The 25,581-nt window shown below is 38.4% G+C and overlaps 1 protein-coding gene across 6 annotated transcripts in view; it reads right to left on the bottom strand.

Annotated features, from left to right (window-relative positions):
- The window catches only part of UBE4B (ubiquitination factor E4B), a 136,881-nt gene that overhangs the window by 56,237 nt on the left and 55,063 nt on the right, over positions 1–25,581 (bottom strand). For 4 of the 6 annotated variants that reach the window (XM_036925230.2, XM_036925229.2, XM_036925231.2 and 1 more), the window contains 3 exons: positions 9,777–9,912; positions 1,897–1,984; positions 697–841 (listed from right to left, as the gene is read on the bottom strand). In XM_036925230.2, coding sequence (XP_036781125.1) covers positions 697–841; positions 1,897–1,984; positions 9,777–9,912 — 369 coding nt within the window. Of the gene's footprint in view, positions 1–696; positions 842–1,896; positions 1,985–3,288; positions 3,366–9,776; positions 9,913–20,429; positions 20,448–25,581 lie in introns of those variants that run through there. The other 2 variants (XM_036925232.2, XM_036925233.2) reach the window with 2 other exon arrangements.

Below are 25,581 nucleotides of genomic sequence, written 5' to 3'. Positions count from 1 at the left end.
TGGACAAATATGCCACGGTTACATAAGAAGTTAACAGTAAGGGAAACTGGGTGAAGTGTATACAGGAAAGCCCTGCACATCAGTGAGCAGAACAGACAAAAATCCCTGCCATTAGGGTGAAAAGCAGAAGACGCCAGGGCACCTCCCTGCCTCTTCTGTATTGCATGACTTCTGGAAGGAAAGGCAACAGTGCCTTGTCAGGCTGGTCTCTTGCTAAGAGTTTCAAGCGTGGTTCAGTGTAGCCTCTTACAAAAGAACCCTGGACACACAGTGCAGTATCACTATGTTCTAGCTTGCCAAGCAATGTAATCAGGTAGACTGACTACCCAGGACCTGGTAGGCATTTAAAGCATGGGGAGGCGATCTGGAATGCCTCTCAGGATCCCTGGAGCCTACCCGGTATATTCTTGCTTTGTAAGAGGCGCTAATGCTGTAAGGAGCTTCTTATTGCAAAGGAAAAAAAACTTCAACTCTGAGACAATGGAGACCATTCACTTATTTGCATAGTTTTCTTTTAAGATAGATCATGAAAGAAAAGAAATGATCAATAAGATCAGTGGGAAGTGGACAAACAGCAGTACCCTCCTCGAGACATACCCTGTGATAAAAATACAACCCCGAAAGCAAGAATACAAAAGGACAAAAGATGTTCCATCTTCCGTTCTCTGAAATAAGATAACTGAGCTAGATTCCTACCTTCTTTTGGGTTCTGCTTAAACTGTGCAGAAAGAGAAGAAAGGAAGATGACATCTCTGTCCCGGTCCTTCCAGGAAACACGGAAGATCTTACAGACCAGCTGTAAGGCCTGTTCTTCAGACACTTCAGAACCCGATGAAGGCTCCTTGTGAGGAAAAAGATTTGGGGGTTAATTTCAAGTAGTAGGAAGTATGAGTTAGGACTTCAAAATAAATGATTAATTCTGATTTAGATAATTTATTAATAAGGACATTTAAGGAATGCATAAAACTATTCACCCATTAGATTTAGGGAAAAACAAACTTGTTACTATGACTTCAGTGTTACGACATGTAGGCCTCGTGAGATCACGACACTGTCTATGGTTGGGGGGAGATGGTGGGAAGACAGAACACCAAGTGTCTTCAGGAATCACCAAGGAAGAAATGTGATGGAAGATGTACGTATTATTGTTTATTTACTTTTCTGAATTCCAAAGGTTAACATTCTAGGTACATAACTCATTTTCCCAGAATTTAACATTTTTCATCACTTTTCATCACAGATAAAATATTATATGAAAGAACTATGTAAACATTAAAGAACTACATAAAGTAAGACATTGCACCACTAGAAAACTTATAGTCCAACTTCTAATAATCATCATGTGTTGCTGAACACTAATAATTTACTGAAGAGAAAGTGATACAGTTACCTAAGGTATACCAGTTCTATACCTGACACCAGAAAAAAACACAACACAACAAAACAAAAAACTTTTTTCTAAACACAGGAATTAGTTTTCAAAAAGCTTTTACTAGCTCCTGGATTCCACATTTCTTGTTTCAATTCCCAGTCAGTTTCCTCAGAATGTATTACCAAAGATGAGAGAGCCTCCTTGCTTAAGCAAAAGACCAATAGAAAAAATTCAGATTAGCTCTAGATTAACTTCTATTACAAATCTACTGGTTAAAAACATGGATCTGAAACAAAGATCACTGAAGCATTTCATCACATAAAAGGACCGAGTTATATTTCCATTAAGAAGGGCAATCTGGCCTACCCATTTTTCCTCGCAAGAAAAAGGCAATCACCTAAAGAGGATTTGATGAGTTGGGGCGGCCAGACAGACTGACAGACTCAAAGATACAGGAGAAGACATGGTGTTTATCTATATTACCTGTACCAAAAACAGAAGCAAGGGCTTCATCTCTTACCAACCTTATCGCTGAGGCTCCTTTTTTCTCTTCGATCATTTTCATCAACCTCCATGTTTTCAATTCCCGAATCCACATCCACCTGGGACATGCTTCAAGTACAAAAAACAAGTAAGTCTTTACCTTTTATAAACCCAGTACCATAGCCGCTGGTGAAGGAAAAGTTTTAAAGTATCTGTCAAAATCAGTCAAGAAAGCAAAATAACAAAGGTTCATATTTTTTCTTAATAATGTGTAAGAGTTCTTCATGTATTAGGATATAAGCATTCTGTCTATCATCCTTGCTGGAAATGTGTTTCCCAAGTTATTTTCTTAGGCTAAGTTTCAAATATATATATATATATATATATATATATATTTATATAATTAGAGCAGGTTTTCTATATTTAGTATTTTTCAATGATACGCAATCAATCAGAGCCTGATTCCAAAATCTGGTTAAGTTACATATATTATTTTTCTCCACATTAAGTATATAATTGTCCCAGCATCATTTATTAAAAAGAACATCCTTTTTACCCTAATATGAAATCATCCATGTCATATGACCGAGTGCCATAAATGCCATATTTCTGTCCCATAGACAATCTGTCCATCCCTGAGCCAATACTACACTGTCTTACTAAACCTTCAAAGCCGTGACATCTGCTAGGCCAGTCCTCCACCTTTTTCTTCTACTTCAAGGAGTGCTGGCCATTCTTGGCCCTTTGCTCTTCTACACATACTTAAGAATCAGCCTGAGAGGTTCCTTAAAAATCCTGCTGGATTTTGACTAGAATTTCACTGACTGTAGAGATCACATTGGGGAGAAATGACATTATTATGTTATTGAGCCTATCCATGGACAAGGAATCTCTCTCCAAGTATTTAGGCTTCTTTAAGTTCTTTCAACAAATATTTATCATTTTCTCTGTTAAGTCTTTCACTTCTTTTGCAAACTATATGCCTTGGTACCATGTATCTTTTAATGAATTCTAAATGGTACCTTTTTAAAAATTAAATTTCCTCACTTTTTTGTTGCTAGTACACAGTAATGTAACTGATTCTAGATACAGACCTCTTAGAAGCAACCTGTTCACTTACACATAGGGTTTACTAGGTAGATAATCATTTCATCTCCAAATCATAACTGTTTTGTTTCTTCTACTCCAGCCTTTGTTTCCCTGCACTGGGTGGAATCCCCATGTTGAATAGGAGCAGAGATAGAAGTCATCCTCATTTTATTACTGATTTTAAAGAGAGTGTTTCTAATTTCTCACCATTGAATATGAGAATTGCTGTAGTTTTTTAATAGACATCCTTTATATCAGTCAGAATAAGATAGGCTATGCTGTGGTAACACATACACTCTGAAATCTTAGAGGCTTAACACTATAAGGGTTTATTTCTTGCTTACGCAAAGTCTGATGAGAGTGAAGCATCCTTACTCCATCTTTAATCTATGCCATCTGCAATACACAGCCTCCAAGGTCACTGGAGCAAGAGAAGAGAGGGATGGAGGAGGAACATCGGCTCAACTGCCTTCACCTCAAGGTGACTCCTGTCACTTCCACTCACAGTCTACTGGACAGAACTAGTCACCTGGCCCCAATCTAACTGCAAAGGGAAGGGGATATGCAGGGGAGATTCGGGTTATTTGGTGAACTCTGTCTCTGCCATACTGTCAATTTAAGGATGCATCTTTCTGTTTCCCCTTTGCTAACATTTCTATCATGACTCAATGTTGAATTTTATCAAACTTTTGCCACTACCTAGATTTTATGGCTTTTCTCTTTAATATATAATGTGGTGAATGATATTTATATTTTCTAATGTTCGATCCTTGCATTCCTGAGATAAACCCAAGTTGATCATGTTATATTAACATTTTTAATTGAAACATCTGTACAGAAATGTGTAGATGATCATATGTTTGGCTGAATAAAGCTTCACAAAAGAAATATACTAATGTAATAAGCACACACATCAAGAAATAGTGTTACCAGCACCCAAAAACCCTCTTATAACCCTCCCAGTCACTTCTATACTAGCCCACCGTAACCATAGCTATTTTTTTATGTGTTGCAGTATTTGATTTGTCAACTATCTTACAATTTTTGCAAATTTCTTTATGAATGCCACAAAATTTCCTTCATGTTATTCTTACTTGGTTTTGATATTAAAATCATATTAGCCTCACAAACTGAGTTAGTAAGGGTTTCCTGTTTTTTTAATTATCTGGGAAAGTTGTATACAATTGGAATGATGGAATTACTTATAAAATCATATGAGCAAGGTGCTTTCTTAGGAAAAATTTAAAGTACTGACTCAAATTATTTCATAGTTTTTTATTATTCAGTCTCTACAGTCAATTTTTGGAGAATTATGTTTTTCTAGGAATTTGATTTTCATCCAGATTTTCAGAATTATTTGCATTTTGCATATTTACATTTTTCATGGAGTTCTCTTTTTCAATAATCAGTGTCACTGAGGACTGTTCCATGCAGGCACTGCTGTAGGTGCCTGAGATGTCAATGAACTAGAGAGACAAAAAAAATCTCTGCATCATGGAGCTTACATTCTAGTTAGAAAAAGAAAAATGATAAACAATAAACATAATATATAAACAAAGCACACAGCATAATGAGAAATGCTTTGAAAAAAAATTTTTTTTAAGCAGGGAAAAGGCAATTGAGAGTGCAGGGGCTTCCATTTTAAATGGGAAGAGCCTCCTTGAGAAATGCCAATGGGCAAAAAAAATATGAAGGTGGTTAGCTATGCACATATTTAGAAGAGTAATCCAAGAAAAGGGTTTTTATTATCAATATTTATTTATATTCTCTTTCCTTTTCTCCTCCTTAATATATTATAGCTTTATGTTGCCTTTTAAGGGCCACTTTAGCTGTAAGATGCACATCATGATATATTTGCTATTATTGTTCAGTTCTATATGCTTTTAAATTTCCAGTGAGAGTTCTTCTTTGATCTGTATTTAGAAGCATCCTGTTTTTAAAATACACAAATGTATGAGGGTTTTTTCAAGTTTATTTTCCCCCATCTATTAATTATTTAACCTAATGTAGTCAGAAAACATGACCTGTTATGATTCCAACTCCTGAAACTTTGTGGTCACTGAGTATTAGAAAAGAATGTGTAATCTACGACTGTAGAGTACAAAACTCTGAATCTTTCAATCAGATCACTCTTGTTAGCTGTGTTGTTTCCTCTGTCTGTATGCTTACAGATGTTTATTCTCTTTCATTTATCCATAGATGAAAGAGATGAGTTAAAGATCTCTCATCATGATTATCTATGTCCAGTTTCTTCTAGTTCTAGCAGTCTTTGCTTTATTACATGTTGCCGTTGTAGTACTTAGTACTAAGTGCAGATACATTAGAAACTGGTATATCCTACTGGTAAACTAAACATTTATCATCAGATAGTATATATATATATATATATATATATATATATATATATATATCTAGTAATACTTAGTGCCTTCAAGTCTAAGTTATTAATCTGTTAGCCTCAATTTCCTTTTGTTTAGTATTGACCTGATGTATCTTGTCCCATTCTTTTACTTTCAACCTTTCTCTAAGTTAATGTTTCAGGTATGCCTGATTCTCTTTTGTTTTCAATTCAACTCACGCCTTTCACTTGATACCTTGTGATTACTAGCATATTTTCATTTATATTAACCACTGTATTTTGTGTTGTTTGTCTCTTTTTTAAAAAGCTGTGTTTCTTTCTTGCCTTTCTTTGGTTTAAATTCCCCCATACCCTCATTCATGCTCCTTATTTTCCCTTTACTGGTTTGGAAGATATACTTTTGTTCTATTTTTTCAGTGATTACCCTTGAAATTTCATCAAGGATTCTTAACTCAAAATCTGAACACTGGCCAGTATCTCTAGACCTCTCCCGAGTGTATAAGTATCTTAGAGCTCTAATCACCCCTCTTCTGGTTGACCGGCTACTGCTGTCCAGCACACTAAACAGATATGATTTTTTTTACTTCTCTTGCCCAGTATTATTTTAAACACTATTATTACTGTTTTACACCATCAATGTTCATTTATAGATTTACCACATTTGTTTTCTTTACTCATCTTTCCTTCTTGCACCTCAGATCTTAGTCCTGAGATCATTTTCCTTATTCTTAAACTACACTGGTAAAAAGTTGGGGTCTTCTACAAATAACATATGATTTCACTTATTTGTGGAATATAAAAACAAAACAAAACAGAAGGAACAAAACAGCAGTAGACTCACAGACACTGAGAAAGGACTGGTGGTACTATGGGGGAGGGGTGGGAATGGGTAAGAGGGAAGGGGAATGGGGGAAAACAGGCACAAAAATTCTCAATCACAATGTAGGCTGCTCACAGGGATAGGAGTAGTACAGCATGGAGAATATAGCCAATGATTCTGTAACATCTTTCTATGTTGACAGATAGTAGCTATACTAGTGGGGATAAGGATTTAATAATATGGGGAACCGCTGAACCACTGTGTTGTATACCTGAAACTAAAATAAGACTGTATCAATTAAAAAAAAAAAGCTTAAAAAAAAAAGCTGGGAATGTGGGGGGGAGCGGCACGGGGAGGGCTGTGCAACACAGAGAAGACAAGTAGTGATTCTACAGCATCTCACTAAGCAGATGGACAGTGACTCTGAAGGGGGTTGTGGGGGGGACTTGGTGAAGGGGGGAACCTAGTAAACATAATGTTCCTCATGTAATTGTAGATTAATGATAATTAATTAATTAATTAACAAACAAATAGATAGATAGACAGACAGACAGACAGATAGATAGACAGACCGACAGTTCGTTGGGGTCTTCTGGTGGCAGATACCAGGTTGTTTTTATTTGTTTTTTAAATCTATAAATGTCTTTACTTCAAACTTGCTCTTAAAATACAGTTCCACAAGAGCATACAGTTCCCAATGGACAGTTTCTTTCAGCATTTAACACTATCATCTTGCCGTCCTCTGGCTTCCATCATTAAGATATCTGTTGCCCTTTGTAGATAATCTCTCTGGCTGCTTAATTGAAAGGCCTTTGTCCTTGGTGTTCTGCAATTTTACTATTAAATGTCTAGATATGAATTTCTCTTTGTTTAACCTGCTGGTGAATTGCTGGGCTCCCTGAATCTGAGGTTTCATATCATTTATGAACTATCAAACAATTCTCGGCCATTTATCTTTTTGATAATGGCATGCAAACCAGAAAAAGAAAAAAAACATAGAATAAGGGTGTATGTGTGGGAATCTCTCTAAGTCTTTCCATTATTTCCTTTTAATTTTTTAATTATATATTGGATCTGTATCCTCTGTAACTCTAAATATCTTCTTTATTTTTTATGTCTTTATCCCTTTGTGGTGCACTGTTGGAAGGCTCTCAGCTCTATCAATCCATTTGTTAAATCTCTCTTTAGGTGTGTCTAATCCACTGGTTTAACACATCAAGTTTTCTATTTGAATTATCTTTTCATTTCTAGAAATTCTATGTTTTTTTTCAAATGTGCTTAGTTGTTTTGATAGTCACCCCTTAAACATGTTTTCATTCCCCTTTTTAGTTAAAATATTTATTTTGGCAAGGGAAACAAAAGCAAAAATGAACAAGTGGGACTATATCAAGCTGAAAAGCTTCTGTAAAGCAAAGGACACCATCAATAGAACAAAAAGGCATCCTGCAGTATGGGAGAACATATTCATAAATGACAGATCCGATAAAGGGTTGACATCCAAAACATATAAAGAGCTCATGCACCACAACAAACAAAAAGCAAATAATCCAATTAAAAAATGGGTAGAGAATCTGAACAGACACTTCTCCAGAGAAGAAATTCAGATGGCCAACAGACACATGAAAAGATGCTCCACATCACTAGTCATCAGAGAAATGCAAATTAAAACCACAATGAGATATCACCTCACACCAGTAAGGATCACCACCATCCAAAAGACAAACAACAAATGTTGGCGAGGTTGTGGAGAAAGGGGAACCCTCCTGCACTGCTGGTGGGAATGTAAATTAGTTCAACCATTGTGGAAAGCAGTATGGAGGCTCCTCAAAAAACTAAAAATAGAAACACCATTTGACCCAGGAATTCCACTCCTAGGAATTTACCCTAAGAATGCAGCAGCCCAATTTGAAAAAGACAGATGCACCCCTATCTGTATCGCAGCACTATTTACAATAGCCAAGAAATGGAAGCGACCTAAAGTGTCCATCAGTAGATGAATGCATAAAGAAGATGTGGTACATATACACAATGGAATATTATTCAGCCATAAGAAGAACAAATCCTACCATTTGCAACAACATGGATGGAGCTAGAAGGTATTATGCTCAGTGAAATAAGCCAGTCGCAGAAAGATAAGTACCAAATGATTTCACTCATATGTGGAGTATAAGAACAAAGGAAAAACTGAAGGAACAAAACAGCAGCAGAATCACAGAACCCAAGAATGGACTAACAGTTACCAAAGGGAAAGGGACTGGGGAGGATGGGTGGGAAGGGAGGGGTAAGAGGGGGTAAAAGAATGGGAGCATTACGATTAGCATGTATAATGTTGGGGGAGGCATGGGGAGGGCTGTGCAACACAGAGAAGACAAGTGATTCTACAGAATCTTACTACGCTGATGGACAGTGACTGTAATGGGGTTTGTGGGAGGACTTGGTGAAGGGGGGAGTCTAGTAAACATAATGTTCCTCATGTAATTGTAGATTAATGATACCAAAATAAAAAATATATATTTTGTATTCTGTATCTGATAGTTCTAAAACCCAAAATCTCTACATGGAAAATTTCATTGCTACTGATTCTACTGACTGATTCATGATAACTTTTTCCTAGTGTGTTATGTGATTTCCGTCTTTGAGCTCATTATTTCTTGGAAAATTTTCTAAGGAAATTCTCTGAAGATCTGGATGATTTATGTTTGCTTCTGCGAGATGCCTAAAGGTACTATAGGCCTGAGTCCACTGACAGTTCTTAGCTTGAGGTTTTTCAGACTACACCAATAGTGTAAATTCTAGGTGCTAACCCATATTGAAGAAAGACACCTACTGGCCATGGATTCACACAGTTGACTTGATTTTTCAAAAACACATCCACTCAGAGCAAGGTAATAAGAGCACAATTGTTTTTACTCTATGGGGTTTATTTTTTCCTACTTGCTGTTTTCCCTGAGAATGTAGTTTTTCCTGAATTTTTGCCTACTGTGGGGTCATCTCTCGTGTGGCTCCTCACCCCTACCCCACCAAGTGCTAAAGCTCTATACCAGTGCTTCTCGACCTTTCTCACAGCATAACACACATAGAAAATGATACTTGTCTGGTCCACTGACATAAACAGAAGGGCTGCCTGAGGGCAGAGAACACAAGTCCTGGAGGGCCGGGCTTGCCCAAGGACTAAAGCAACACCTCGCCACTCTATCACCCATGCACAGCACTCTTCTGGCACAGGAAGGCTCTGCTCTAAGACTCCCTGATCCTGTGGAGCCTCTATGGTCTTGGGCTTCCCTATCTGTACCATTTCAAACTTTAATATTTCACTGATTAGTAAAACTGAAGAAATTTTTAGGGACTGGCATATGCCTGCCAATTTTGTACTTACAAAATGAAGATGGTAAAAAAATAAAAACCTTTTTTACCACCTACACCACTATTTCATAAAAGGCATTTCAATACCAAAACCAAAAAAAAAAAAAAAAGATAAACAACATTTCAGAGTAATACAAAGAATTTAAATTTAATACGTTTAGTTCTAGTTTGCTAAGGACGGATATGGACCTCTGGGCTGGCACTGGAGACCACTGTACTAGAGACTAAAGATACTGAATCCATCCCTTTGCATTAATTAAACAGCTTCTTGGAAAATTGGCTTATTTTACCTTTTTTCACAAGAGACTCCATCGATATCCATGCTCTGGGAACGTGAGAGAGACTGAGATTGTGTTTCAAGGCTATTGGAGGGCGAGCTGCTGAGAGAACTGACTCCTTCACTGCTCTGGCTTCGGTGGGCCACTCCTAACCAGGGCAGACAGGGAAGATGAAGATACATGTGAAGTAACTTTAAAGCTATTTGTAAACAACACAACTGTCATTCATATCATGGTAGCGACTAATTTCTCATTCCTAAGATTACATACACTAAACGTTAATATAGTATTAAAGTCATAGGAATATTAACAAGAAATCATACTTTATAAATACATATTATGAGGTCAGTAATAGCACTACATCTAATACATAAAACAGTGCTTCTCTTTCTCCAAGCTGGTTCCCAAATACAAATTAGTTTCCATGATAATCCAGAAAAATCCTTGAAATGTGCCAAAAATAAGACACATTAAACATAGAGACACAGACAGATGTGTGATAAAGCAAATACAGTAAGATGTTAATGGTGGAATCTAGATGGTGGGTATATAGGTACTCCCTGCAAAATCTTTCAACTTTGCTGTAAGCTTAAAATTTTTATAATAAAATGTTGAAAACATGCAAATAGATGAATCTAAGCCATGTATTTAAATATAGATCAATTCATTTATTGATTAAACACATTATCTGTGATAGTTTGGGAAAAATAAGCCTTGTCTTTGACATTGTCCTCACCCATGTCATAGAGCATTCAGTATAGTGAACCACAGCTATAAGCATGGGAATAGATTATTTCTCATCAGTTTTTTTTTAATTTTTATTTTGGTATCATTAATCTACACTTACATGAGGAACACTATGTTTACTAGACTCCCCCCATCACCAAGTTCCCCCCACAAACCCCAGTGCAGTCTTTGTCCATCAGCATATGTTGTAGAATCACTACTTGCCTTCTCTGTGTTGCACAGCCCTCCCCATGCCCGCCCCACATTATGCATGCTAATCATAATGCCCCCTTATCCCTCCCTTCCCACCCACCCTCCCCAGTCCCTTTCCCTTTGGTAACTGTTAGTCCATTCTTGGGTTCTGTGAGTCTGCTGCTGTTTTGTTCCTTCAGTTTTTCTTTGTTCTTATATATCCACATATGAGTGAAATCATTTGGTACTTGTCTTTCTCCGCCTGGCTTATTTCACTGAGAATAATACCCTCTAGCTCCATCCATGTTGTTGCAAATGGTAGGCTTTGTTTTCTTCTTATGGCTGAATAATATTCCATTGTGTATATGTACCACATCTTCTTTATGCATTCATCTACTGATGGACACTTTAGGTCGCTTCCATTTCTTGGCTATTGTAAATAGTGCTGCGATACAGATAGGGGTGCATCTGTCTTTTTCAAATTGGGCTGCTGCATTCTTAGGGTAAATTCCTAGGAGTGGAATTCCTGGGTCAAATGGTGTTTCTATTTTGAGTTTTTTGAGGAACCTCCATACTGCTTCTCATCAATGTTTTTAAAGTCATATTGTTCATAAAAATTTTTTAATTACTTTAGCCCGAGGAATACCTTTCTACAAAAACAAAAAGTTTACCCAGGCATTCATATGTACTTTAAAAAATACATACCAATGTTGCTGAGAGGAAAATGAGATGCTCATGTTTGAAAAAACAAAACTTCAGTTACCATTTGTAGCTGAAACAACTACCAAGTGGATAAAAGATTAGCTCTCCCAGCGTACCAAGAAAGTAAACTAGCCACCTTTCATGGCTCTCTGCATCGGAAAACATTACAAAACATTTACCCATTCCTGACAGCAGGTTTTAACATGTACCTGTTTATTAAAACTTCTGCAAGACTCATGCCGGCAATGAGAAATTAAATTTCACTATTACAGACCACAAACTCTTAGAAGAAAACATAGGCAAAAACCTCTTGAATATAAACATGAGTAACTTTTCCCTGACATCTCCTCAGACAAGGGAAACAAAAGCAAAAATGAACAAATGAGACTACATCAAACTAAAAACCTTCTGTACAGCAAAGGACACCATCAGCAGAACAAAAAGGCATCTTACAGCATGGGAGAAAATATTCATAAATGACATATTTGACAAGGGGTTAACATCCAAATTATATAAAGAACTCACACCCCTCAACACCCAAAAAACAAATAACCCGCAGAGGATATAAACAGACATTTCTCCAAAGAAGAAATTCAGATGGCCAAAGGCACATGAAAAAGTGCTCTATATCGCTAATTATCAGGGAAATACAAATTAAAACTACAATGAGATATCATCTCACACCAATTAGGATGGCCAACATCCAAAAGACAAGGAACAACAAATGCTGGCGAGGATGCAGAGAAAGGGGAACCCTCCTACACTGCTGGTGGGAATGTAAATTAGTTCAACCAGTGAGGAAAGCAATATGGAGGTTCTTCAAAAAACTAAAAACAGAAATAGCATTTGACCGAGGAATTCCACTCCTAGGAATTTACCCAAAGGAAAAAGATCTCATATTCAAAAAGACATATGCACCCCTATGTTTATTACAGCACTATTTACAATAGCCAAGATATGGAAGCAACCTAGGTGTCCATCAGTAGATGAATGGATAAAGAAGATGTGGTACATATATACAATGGAATATTATTCAGCCATAAGAAGAAAACAAATCCTACCATTTGCAACAACATGGATGGAGCTAGAGGGTATTATGCTCAGTGAAATAAGCCAGGGGAGAAAGACAAGTACCAAATGATTTCCCTCATTTGTGGAGTATAACAATGAAGCAAAACTGAAGGAACAAAACAGCAGCAGACTCACAGACTCCAAGAAGGGACTAGCGGTTACCAAAGGGGAGGGGTGGGGGATGGTAGGTGGGGAGGGAAGAACGGGACTGAGGGGTATTATGATTGGTACACATGGTGTGTGTGGGGTCACAGGGAAGACAGTGTAGCACAGAGAAGACAAGCAGTAACTCTGTGGCATCCTATTATGCTGATGGACAGTGACTGCAATGAGGTGTGGGGGTGACTTGATAATTTAGGTGAATGTAGTAGCCACAATGTTTTTCATGTGAAACCTTCTTAAGAGTGTATATCAGTGATACCTTAATAAAAAAAAATTCACTAAGTAACGTGACTCAAGTAAAATATGGAAAGCATCTAATGTAGTGTGAATTCTGAAATAATCTTGTAGAAGACAGTAAAACTTTAAAATTCATTAGTTCAAGTTGGTTAATTCAATGTACATTCTCAATGAATATTTAATGAAGGAAAAAGTAATAGAGCATCAATAATGTCCTTAGGAGAGTATTATTTTTATTTATCACAATGAAAGGTATGACAATCTTTAAATGATATTAAACAATAAAGTTCAGTAATTTTTATTGTCTATCAATTAACTAGCTTTAAATTTTCTTCCTTAAAAAACCAGTTCTAAAACTGATAATTACAGTAAGTTGTTTACAACACTGTATTTGTAACATAATATATATGCTATACTATGTGTACAATAATCCCACAGTAATACATAACCAAAGTATTCCATATAGTATACTGTATTTGCAGTATTTTTATAGGACATCAAGGATATCATCTGAATACTTTTTGTCCTGAATCCTCCATGTGATCTTCACATTCTGGGTCAAATGGGGCAATTTTCTCCAGAATTTATGATGTCCCTCAATCTCTACACACCATCTAGAATCTAGGAATGGCCTCACCACTTTCTTAAACTAAAAAAAAAAAAAAAGAAGAAGAAGAAAAAAAGGATGGTCTTTTAAAATTTATTTAGAATCAATAAATTAATATTGTGACTAAAAACAAATCAGAGCAATAGTACAAAATAGCATCTTGTTTTCAAACCACACACTCTTACTGTCTTCATTCTCTTGAGAAATCACTGTCAGGGAACCAAATTTCAAGGAACATAGATTTTCCCCCTTCTTCAGCTCCACACATCCAGATATTAAACAATTCAAAAACAGACGTAACTCCTCTCGTCCTCTTTTAGAAGACGGGTAAAATCTTTATAGATCAACTTAAAAACAAATCTTCAAACAGTGAGGGTGTGTGTACAAAGAATGGAGCAAGTCGTATCTGCTTAATAAAATATGAAATACAAACTTCAAGATGGCAACTTTCCATACTTTTATGACTTGTAAGAGCTTGTTAAAGGTAAATTATGCACTCTGTAAGAGAAGGCCAGAATTTTAAAGGAAGTAAGAAGGATTTTATTTCTGCAGTATTTTCCTCCCAGTACTGTTGTATTTCCTGAATGATATTCCTTTTCGGTATAAACCGGACCAAACACCCATTTTTATGCGGTAACACCCATTTTTATGCAGTGTTCTAGTTTTGAACACACACACACACATGCTCAGGCTTGCTAACTTCTAGCAAAAAAAGGAGCACAGAATTGCCAAAAGGGACCTTAAAACCTCAGTAAGGCTGTTAAAAGGGTGGTGGTGGGGGTGACTTTAAAGATCTTTTCCAAACCTCCTCTTTTATGGAGAAGATGATTAAGATCTACGAAGTCTAAGAACTTCATTAAGTACCCTCAGCAAGTTAGAGACAGAGCAAAGATTAAACCACCCCCCCAAAAAGCTGCTATTTTGCTCTTCCCTAAACTGCTGAACATTTCTTCAATCACAGCCCTTTTAAACAAAAGAGAAATGCTTTATACATTTAAAAATTACAAAAACAAAACTTAAAAGATAATAACATTTTATAAAACAAATCATTCATTCTACTAATTAAATTATAAAGCTTATATATAGAGACCTTGATAGTGACCTAAGCTAAAGGCTTAATATTCATGGAAAATACAAAAAAGTACACTCATATCGTAGCGGCTAATACCAAACCTTACCTCTCAACACTACTTATAATTAACGTATTCTATTCTAGAAAACAGACTGACATAATTTGTTGAGCAGATAATTTATTGGTGACAACATTTTGTTTTTGTGAACAAACACAAATAAAATGAATTTTGAAACCTGTAAAGAAATAGTATTACTTAAAAATTGGGACAAGAAAACCAATAACTCAAATTAGAAAATTCCTTTAATCTTCATGTTGATGAGGTAGAATACCCCCTTCCTTAACTGTTAAAAGGGTAAATCATGCAAAGAATCATACACCTGGCAATCAAAGGACCAAGACTGCTCGTTGGAGAAATGTCTGACTTTAGTGCTGGTGTGCTGGTGCAGAGAAAATACAAGATGAACCCAGCATCACAGAGTGTGAGAGGGGGAGAGCTCAAAAATAAGTACATACATACATACATACATACATAAAAATAAATAAATAGAGAAATAGATGAATGAATGAATGAATGAATGAATGAAGGATGTGCACTCAGACAGGCAGAGGACTCAGCCTGAAAGAGATCCCAAAGACCAAAGCTGGAACAGTATGTGTAAAACAGGTAATGCAAAAATACATAACACAGTAATAAATCTACATGAGTCCGTATCGATATAATGAGGGTTAAATAGAGAGCTGGGAGAAGGGACAAATATCTCTTCCAGAAGAATTCCAAATAATACATGTAGCTAACTCTTCCTTCCAGCAGGTAAAGCTGAATGCCCATTGCCAAGTGAGCTCAAGTTAGGAACTCAATTCCACTGAGTCTGGAAAAGGAAAAATTGTAACTTCACAGTGGAGAGACCTGGCTTAACGAGGTGGCGAAGGTCAGCATCACTGGGGATGTTGTGTGGACACTGTCACCTGGAGATGATGTGACGGGAAGGGCATTTTAACTCTGTGGGTAAAATTGCAGTATTTCCAGAATTTCTCGCCTGGCTTTAGTGCATCTCCATATCAACAGGCGTTTCCAAGGGGTGGAGACAGGTAGTTCATCTCCATACCAGTGGGTAATCACCTGGGGTGAGCAAGGGCTTATCTGGAGCAGAGAGGTTGGGGGCAATCTTCGCTCTGCTGCAGCAGGAGAGACAAGACGCGGGACGGCTATTTGTAAGCAATAAACGGGTTTTAAACGTTATTTCTCCCTTTGACTGATTTTGGTTTCAGCGAGGTATTTTGCTCCGGGATTTCCCCTCCCCGGATTTACAAACTGTGACAGGCTTCTCCCCAAACCCCAGTCTAACCTCGAGAAAAACACCAAGGACAATTTAAAGGACAATCTACAAAGTGCTCTTCAAAACTTTCAAGATAATGAAAAACATGGAAAGACTGAGAAAAAGTCACACAGCAAAGGAGCCTCAGGATTCTCATGTTTAGTTAATAGTAACACACCAAGGTTAATTTCTGAGTTTTGACAAATGTACCAGTTATTAACAATAGGGGACTCTGGGTGAAGTATATATTAGAATTTTCTATACTATATTTGCAACTTTTCTATAAATCTGAAAAATAATTTTATAATAATAATAATGATGATGTTATAATAATTTTTGGAATTACCTAAATGTTTATTTTACAAGAAGTCTAAGATTGGAACTCATGATTTTTAGTTACATGACCTTCAGCAAGTCACTGTCCCACCTCACAGTCCTGTTATGACCATCCAATAAAATAAATGAGAAGGTATTTATACAGACATACTTAAATGCATCAGACAAGAATGGAATGGGAAATACAAACTCCCAAGTTTAATAGATTAACTTTTGTTAACTCAATACCTTCCTCTGATCTACCCTGGTATCAGGACGTTTGAGGACTAGGTAAGAGGCTAGGGCACACTTTACCAGTCTTCAAGGACTTTTATCCACAACCTCTCAGTTAAAATAATCACACAAAGTACAATTCCTATCAATTCTCTGATGGTTCTACCCCTCTTAAAACATACACAAATTTTAGAGACAGAAGAAACCGAACCATGCAACACTGCTTGAGGGGGCACTTTCTGGGAGCTTTGTGAAGGCTTTCTCTAAAGTTGCTGTTAAGCTAGTTTCTTTACTCTCCTATGTTCAGTTGCCTGCCCATAATCAAGAGTTCTGGGGTGACTGAGGCAAAAATGTATGTGTTTTAGGCTCACAAAACCATGACAGGATTGCATGAGGCAGGATGGAACAGAAAGAAGTTTTGTTCAGTTAAGGAAAGGGTGGATAAGACAACACGGAAGGGGCGTGGCTCAAGAGTCCACTTCAAGTGCCAGAACCCGAAGGATATCCATTTGCCAGGGACTAGTTGGGACTCAATACTGAAGCCTCTGAAAGTGTGAATATCCAACTGCAGTCATTAAAGGGTAAGACCCTTCTTTTTGTTGTTGTTGTTGTTAAGGTATCATCGATACACACTCTTATGAAGGTTTCACATGAAAAACACTGTGGTTATTATATTCACCCTTATTATCGAGTCCCCCACATATCCCATTGCAGTCACTGTCCATCAGTGCAGTAAGATGACACAGATTCACTATTTATCTTCCCTGAGCTACACTGTCTTCCCTGTGACCCCGCACACACCATGTGTACCAATCATGATACCCCATAATCTCTTCTCCCTCCCTCCCCACACGCCTTCCCACATCCCTCCCCTTTGGTAACTACTAGGCCCTTCTTGGAGTCTGTGAGTCTGCTGCTGTTTTGTTCCTTCAGTTTTCCTTCATTGTTATACTCCACAAATGAGGGAAATCATTTGGTACTTGTCTTTCTCCACCTGGCTTATTTCACTGAGCATAATACCCTCTAGCTCCATCCATGTTGTTGCAAATGGTAGGATTTGTTTTCTTCTTATGGCTGAATAATATTCCATTGTATATATGTACCACATCTTCTTTATCCATTCATCTACTGATGGACACTTAGGTTCCTTCCATATCTTAGCTACTGTAAATAGTGCTGCAATAAACATAGGGGTGCATATGTCTTTTTGAATCTGAGAAGTGGTTTCCTTTAGGTAAATTCCTAAGAGTGGAATTCCTGGGACAAATAGTATTTCTATTTTTCATTTTTTGAGGAACCTCCATATTGCTTTCCACAATGGTTGAACTAGCTTACATTCCCACCAGCAGTGTAGGAGGGTTCCCCTTTCTCTGCATCCTCACCAGCATATGTTGTTCCTAGTCTTTTCTATGCTGGCCATCCTAACTGGTGTGAGGTGATATCTCATTGTGGTTTTAATTTGAATTTCCCTGATAATTAGTGATGTGGAGCATCTTTTCATGTGTCTGTTGGCCATTTGAATTTCTTCTTTGGAGAAGTGTCTGTTCATATCCTCTGCCCATTTTTTAATAGGATTATTTGATTTTGGGGTGTTGAGGTATGCAAGTTCTTTATATATTTTAGATGTTAACCCCTTGTCCAATATGTCTTTTACAAATATAGTCTCCCATACTGTAGGATGCCTTTTTGTTCTGCTGATGGTATCCTTTGCTGTACAGAAGCTTTTTAGCATGATGCAGTCCCATTTGTTCATTTTTTATTTTGTTTCCCTTGCCCGAGGAGATGCGTTCAGGAAAAAGTTGCTCATGTTTATATGCAAGAGATTTTTGCCTATGTTTTCTTCTAAGACTTTTATGGTTTCATGACTTATATTCAGGTCTTTGATCCATTTTGAGTTTAATTTTGTGTATGGGGTTACACAATAACCCAGTTTCATTCTCCTGCATACAGCTGTTCAGTTTTGCCAACACCAGCTGTTGAAGAAGCTGCCATTTCCCCATTGTGTATCCATGGCTCCTTTATCATATATTAATTGCCCATATAAGCTTGGGTTTATACCTGGGCTCTCTAGTCTGTTCCACTGGTCTATGGGTCTGTTCTTGTGCCAGTACCAAATTGTTTTGATTACCATGATTTTGTAATACAGCTTGTGGTTCCATATGAATTTTATAACTCTTTGCTCTAGTTCCTTGAAGAATGCTGTTGGTATTTTGATAGGAATTGCATTGAATTGTAGATTGCTTTAGGCAGGATGGCCGTTTTGACAATATTTATTCTTCCTAGCCATGAGCATAGGATGTGTTTCTATTTATTGGTTTCTTCTTTAATTTCTCTCATGAGTGTCTTACAGTTTTCAGAGTATAGGTCTTTCACTTCCTTGGATAGGTTTATTCCTAGGTATTTTATTCTTTTTGATGCAATTGTGAATGGAATTGTTTTCCTGATTTCTCTTTCTGTTAGTTCATCATTAGTGTATAGGAATGCAACAGATTTCTGTGCATTAATTTTGTATCCTGCAACTTTGCTGAATTCAGATATTAGTTCTAGTAGTTTTGGAGTGGATTCTTCAGGGTTTTTTATGTACAAACACCATGTCATCTGCAAACAGGATAGTTTGACTTCTTCCTTACCAATCTGGATGCCTTTTATTCCTTTGTGTGTTTGATTGCTGTGACTAGGACCTCCAGAACTATGTTGAATAAAAGTGGGGAGAATGAGCATCCTTGTCTTGTTCCTGATCTTAAAGGAAAAGCTGTCAGCTTCTCGCTGTTAAGTATGATGTTGGCTGCAGGTTTGTCATATATGGCCTTTATTATGTTGAGGTACTTGCCCTCTGTACCCATTTTGTTGAGAGTTTTGATCACGAATGGATGTTGAATTTTTTCAAATGCTTTTTCAGCATCTGTGGAGATGATCATGTGGTTTTTGTCCTTCTTTTTGTTGATGTGGATGATGCTGATGGATTTCAAATGTTGTACCATCCTTGCACTCCTGGAATGATCATGATGGATGATCTTTTTGACATATTTTTGAATTAGTTTGCTAATATGGAAAGACCCTCTGCAACCAAAGTTTTCAAAATCTTAATTTTCCCCCTCTTGATTTTTCTTATTTTTTGTTGAGGTTTAACCAACATGTAACATTATATTCAATTCAGGTGTGCAACATGATTCAATGTTTGTATATATGCAAAACGTCACCACAGGAAATCTAGTGAACATCCATTACCATACACAGTTACAAAATTTTTTCTTGTGATGAGTACTTCTAAGATCTACTCTCAACAACTTTCAAATATTCCATACAACATTATTAACTATAGTCACCATGCTACACATAATCCGGATTCATGACTTATTTATTTCATAACTGGAAGTTTGTGACTTTTGATAACCTTCACCCATTTTGCCCACCCACCCCCAACCTGCCTCTGGCAACCATCAATCTGTTCTCTGTTATCTGTGGGCATATTTTGTTGTTATTTGCTTGTCTGTTTTATTCCTGATATAATGAATTACAAGAAATGCATATCTGGTTATTCATATGACCAAATATGTATTTCCGAAGTATATTTGGTCTTTATCCACAGTTTCTGAAAACACTGCAGAGTCCTAAAGGTGAAATAGATGTTTTTTCATGTTAATGGAGACTTTTGGGACCCCACCCAAGGGCAGGGGCTAGAGGTTTAATCAGCCAATGGCCAGTAATCTAGTCAACCATGACTATGCATTTGAAGCCCTCACAAACCCCTCTGAGAAGAGCTTATCTCTACTCTGCTCTGCCTGCTCTGCTCAGTGGGATCCTGCTTCTTGGTTGGAGAGAGCTTCTATGCTTGGGGAACCAGAACCCTCCAGGTGCCGTGGAGCAAGGCCCCGAGCTCCATTAGGATAGAAGCTCCTTTATTTGGGACCTTGCCCTCTTTCTCCCTCATCTGGCTGTTAACTTGTATTCTTGATGGTATCCTTTATTAAACTGGTAAACGTCTGTTTTCCTGAGTTCTGTGAGCCACTCTAGCAAATTAATCAAACCTTAGGGGGAGGTCGCTGGAATCTCCAATCTGTAGCAGGTACATCAGAAGCACAGCGCCTGGGGCTTGCGACCAGTGCCTGGAGTAGGGGACAGAGGGCAGTCTTGTAGGATGGAGCCCTTAACCTGGGTATCTGGTGCTGTCTCCTGACAGATAGCATCAAAATTCAGTTGAGTTCTTGGACACCCTGCTGGCATTTGAGAACTGCTTGGTGTTAGTATATGTGGGAAGACTCTCTCCCACATACTTACACACATTGGAACAATAACATTGTTATTGTTATACATGTATGTAGCAAAAAAATACACCATTGCATTTGGTGTTAGATGACAGGCAATCACAGTTCCACATATAAGTGACACTGTACAGTATGTGTCTTTCTCTGTCTTACTCTACTTAGCATAACACCCTCAAGGCCCACTCATATCATGGCAAATGTTAAGATTCCATTACTTTTCGTGGCCAAATAGTATTCCACTATATATATACAGCACATTTTCTTTATTCACTTACCCATCTATGGATACTTAGGTTGTTTCCATATCTTGGCTACTGTAAATACTGCTGCGACTCCATGTCAAAGCAGGAAGCTGATTCCCAAAGATACACACCTCTCACTACCAAGATATCAGCCCTTTCCCCAGATTCACAAAGTAATTAGCATAACCCTAGGAGTAACGGGTACATGACGGAGCCCATTATAATAAGAACACAAATAAAACATCCCCCACTTTAGTAACTCAGAAAACTAAAATGTACAAACTAAAAAGCAAAGGATTTCAACCACAACTAGGAGCCTCCCAGTTCAGCAACCTTTTAGGGGTCGTGCTGCAGCCCTCTGGCCTTGTGGCTCCTGCCTGAACCCCAGCTTCCAGCGGGCTCCTTAACCTCCCTCCAGGCCAGTCCTCTCCTTTCCCCCTCCCTCCCGAAGCTGAAGACCACATGCAAACAATAGGGTTTTCTTCTGAAGAAGAAAAAAATGATTTTAACACAGGATGAGCATTCAATGACAGGACAAAGTTACAATTTTATTGTCATTTCTAATACCATTCTTAGCCAAAGTCAAATTTAGTATAAAAGTATGATTTTGATTTAGTTGAAATTCCTACAAATGCACTACTATTTGACAGTGATGCTCACTTTCAAAACTGGAGAAGGAAGTTGAGGGGAGACTGAAGACGACTGCCCTACCCAAGGGATGCATCAATCAGCATCAAGCCCATTCTTGCCCCAGGACCTCTGCATCTGCTGTTCCTTCTGTCTGTAAAGATAGCCCCCCCCCAGATACCCACATGGTTTGCTCCCTAGCTTGATTCAGGCTTCGGCTAAAATGGCATCTTCTTAATGAGGCCTGTAGTTGACTATTTAACTTAAATAGCAGTGCCTCCCTCCCCCTAGCAGTATTACTCCACTGTAACTCTCAGCTTTTCTCTGCAATTATTGCCAGCTGGCAGACTTCACAGTTTTAAAAAAAACTAACCATTTTCTCTCACTAGGCTATAAGCAGTGTGGCCTAGAACAGAACCTCGTGCACACAGAAGGTGGCTTTTGACAACCTCCACACATTTCACCCACAGACCCTCAACCTGCCTCTGGCAACTATCAATCTGTTCTCTGTGATCATGTTTCTTTTTGGTTAGTTTTTTTTTTGGATGATTTACACAAATATGTATAAAATAAAGGCCGCATGGATTTGCAGTGCAGTAGGTCACTGGTAACAATTAACACAAACTAAAATGTAGAACAGATAATAAAATATATCAAGCAAATGTAGAGGCATAAGAGTAACAATCATGATGGATATGGAAGGATCTGATCTGCCCCTTTTTCAAAAGTTGTAATCCTGTTTTTTCTTTTAAAGGCAGAATTTTTTACAGGATAAATACATATGCGAAAAGTCTCCAAAAAAATCACCCCCCAGCTGTGAGGCTGAGGCAGGGCTGCTGGGGCCCTGCCATGCGGTGCAGCCAGCACACGGACGGACAGACGGGAGAATGCCCTACAAGTCCGCCTCCTCGTGGACAGTGAGACCTCAAGGCCCCTGAGACTGCCCGTCATTCATCCCTGCCTCCTAATACAGAGCCTGCAAAAAAGAAGGCACTAAACAAGTGTTCAAATGCGTGAATGGAAGCGGGCAAAGATCATCTGCACGCAAAATGTTAAAGAAGACTTTAGGTTAAATTATCATTAAGCACAGGAAAGAGAGTAGCAGCCAAAAGAAACGGATTCTGTAGTTCTAATGCAGACCCCAGAACTAGCCCAGAGGCCAAGCGGACCATTTGGCTTCTCACTCCTTCCAGGCAGACCCCGCTGCCCACTTCCACTCCCAGAGCAGAGGTGCTTTTTATCACAGGTAGAGATGGGCCTCAGCGGGTGGAAGTCACAGTAGCTCTCCGACTGGCTGTTAGACCTTTCATTTCAGGCATTTAATGAAGCACATAAATTACTACCTCACAATCTTTAGAAATATTTTGATAACCACATTTCTATATAATTGGTTCCCTTTGTAATCTTCTATGTTTTATTAAATGCATTTAAAAATATATTTTGAGACGAAGCTGATCAAAGGCTTTACCAGTTTGTCAGAGGGACTCATGTAAGGACACAGTCAAGGACCACAGCTCTAAAAGGCAACGAGAGAACATGCTCAACTAGACATAATAATTCTGTCAAGATGAAATGGGTGATAAAGGATTAGATGGGAGCCTCTTGAGCAAGATCGACCACATCTTCAGGGAGGTCACGGCAGCCACGAAGGGTAACGTTCTAGTCGGACACATTCAAGATGTCTGATGGGTAAACATCAAAGGGAACCGAGGGAACATAAGTACAATTCCAAAACAAGACTAAAATAAAAATCACCCAAGGGGGTTAAGAATTTCTGAAGACTGAGCAATTACAAAATGATCTAAAGATGGGGAAGGAACTAAGAAAACAAGTTTGTCCTCCCAGGAATTTAATAAGCACGGATTTTTTTTAAAGGAAACAAAAGAACACTTTCTCCCCTACTGATTATAAGCTCTTCCAGGGAGGGAGCTGAGTCTCATCTTTGCACTGCTGTGACCCAGCATGGTGTCCAGGCTGCATGAATAAAAGCTGGACGGACTAAACCTAACAGCAACACCACCAACGTGACTGTAAGAACATGGCAATCACCTGCATGCATAGTGCCACCCATATTTATAAGGCTTTAAGACAGCGAAAGCCATACCCTATTAACAATGCAATAAAAAATATATAAGAAATGTCTGAGAATGATAAATGCAAAATTCAGAACAGCAGTGATCTGGTGTGGAGAGCCAGAGATTCTGTTGGGGTTCACAGGTGTTACTATGTCTCACATATGTCTGGAATATTTTGTAGTTACTTTTTTATATAATTTTAGAAGAAAATGAATAGGCTTAAGGATTTTTTTAAGTTTTGCTCACAGCTCCAGGAAAAGCAGAGACAACACCTGCTGGTCACAGTGCAAAAGTACTGTTAGCAGACGTTCTCTAAATAGAACTCAAGTCTCATTTTGCTTTTAACATTTCCAACAAAAAGTGTATCTTTTTCATTTATTATTCATTTAACTAGTGGAATTCACAGAGTACCTACTATGTGCTAGCATGGTTCTGGGGATAAAGGAATGAACAACACTGATGAGGTCCCTGCCCTGACCTTATGTCCTAAATGGGGGAGGGGATGGAGATTAAAAAACAAAAATAAAACAAGTGCATAAATTATATTCCTACTGGGAAGCAGGGTCTTTGCGGATGTAATCAAGTTACAAAAATGAGCTCACACTAGGTTAGAGGGGTCCCTAATCCAGTAACTGGGTCCCTAATCCAAGAAGGGGAAAGTTGGACGCACACACGCACAGAAGGACGGTCACGAGGAAATGGAGGCAGAGGCTGGAGTAATGCTGCCACAAGCAAGAAACATCAGTGACTGTCACCAAGAGAAGCAAGGTACTTCCTTGAAGGCCAAAGAAGGTCTTACTGACAAAGTTCCACTTGAATAAATATCCTGGAAAAGGCAAGGATACTTCCTGAGAGCCTTCACATGGAACACAGCCCTGCTGAGACCTTGACTTTGGACTTTGAGCCTCCAGAACTGTGAGAGAATACATTTTGGGTTTTTTTAAGCCATTAAGTTTGTGGTACTTTGTTACAGTAGTCCTAGGAAATGAATACAGAAGCAGATGGCATTGCAAAAAGCCAGGACTCCAGATGGGACTCACGAGGGCCTCCAGCCATCGCTTTAGTTCTCAGAACTGAAGGCGCCTCAATCCAGAAGGCTTCCAAGTGCTGCCAAGTGACTGGGTGAGGAACTCCTTACCATGGGTGGCAGCCCACGTAGTATTTCTGTCTGTTAGAAAGTACTTCTTGATTCTGGAAATCACTCCTTCACATTCAGTGGCTAATAAATCTATGCACTAGCCCTGTGTCCACCACCCAGGACCCCAGAAAACAAGCACAACTATCATTTTCCTCATGGCAACTTCCCACATTTTTTAATAGAAAGCTCTCACATCCCCTTGAGATTTTTCTTTAAGACACACATGCCTACATGTTGTTTGGGTCATTTTCTCTTGGGATTCATTTACTAATTCAACAGATCTTTATTCAGTGCCTACTATGAGCCAAGCACTGTCAAAGGCACTGGGGATACAGCAGTGAATAAAAAGAAACAAGTCCCAGCCACCTGGAGCTAACACTTTGGCAGGAGATACAGAGAAAAAGGATATACAAGTAAATATATGCTATGCCAGCTGGCAATAAGAGCTCAAAGAAGAATATCTATGTTAGATAGAGGTTGCACTTTTAGACAGGGTGGCCAAAGAAGGTCTTACTGACAAAGTCACACTTGAATAAATATCCTGAAGAGTTGAGCAAAAAAGCCATGTGGATTGTAGGGGCATGGTCATTCTAGGCAAAGAAATAGCACATACTCAGGTCCTAAACAGGGATCACGCCTGGAATGTTCCAGGAACAGCAGGGAAGCCAGTATGGCTGGAGCAGAGGGAGCAAAAAGAACAGAGAGGAGGTCAGAGCCGTAACAGGGACACGCAGCCCAGGGTCACGGTGAGGACTTTGACTTTTACCCTAAGGCAGGGGGCCAAGGAGGGAGCCAACTGAAGATGGACATGACCTGTTTTACGAGAGTTGCTT

This window comes from Manis pentadactyla, chromosome 4 (genome assembly GCF_030020395.1).
Source record: "Manis pentadactyla isolate mManPen7 chromosome 4, mManPen7.hap1, whole genome shotgun sequence".
NCBI classification, from domain to species: domain Eukaryota; kingdom Metazoa; phylum Chordata; class Mammalia; order Pholidota; family Manidae; genus Manis; species Manis pentadactyla.
This window is presented reverse-complemented; position numbering and strand designations above follow the sequence as displayed.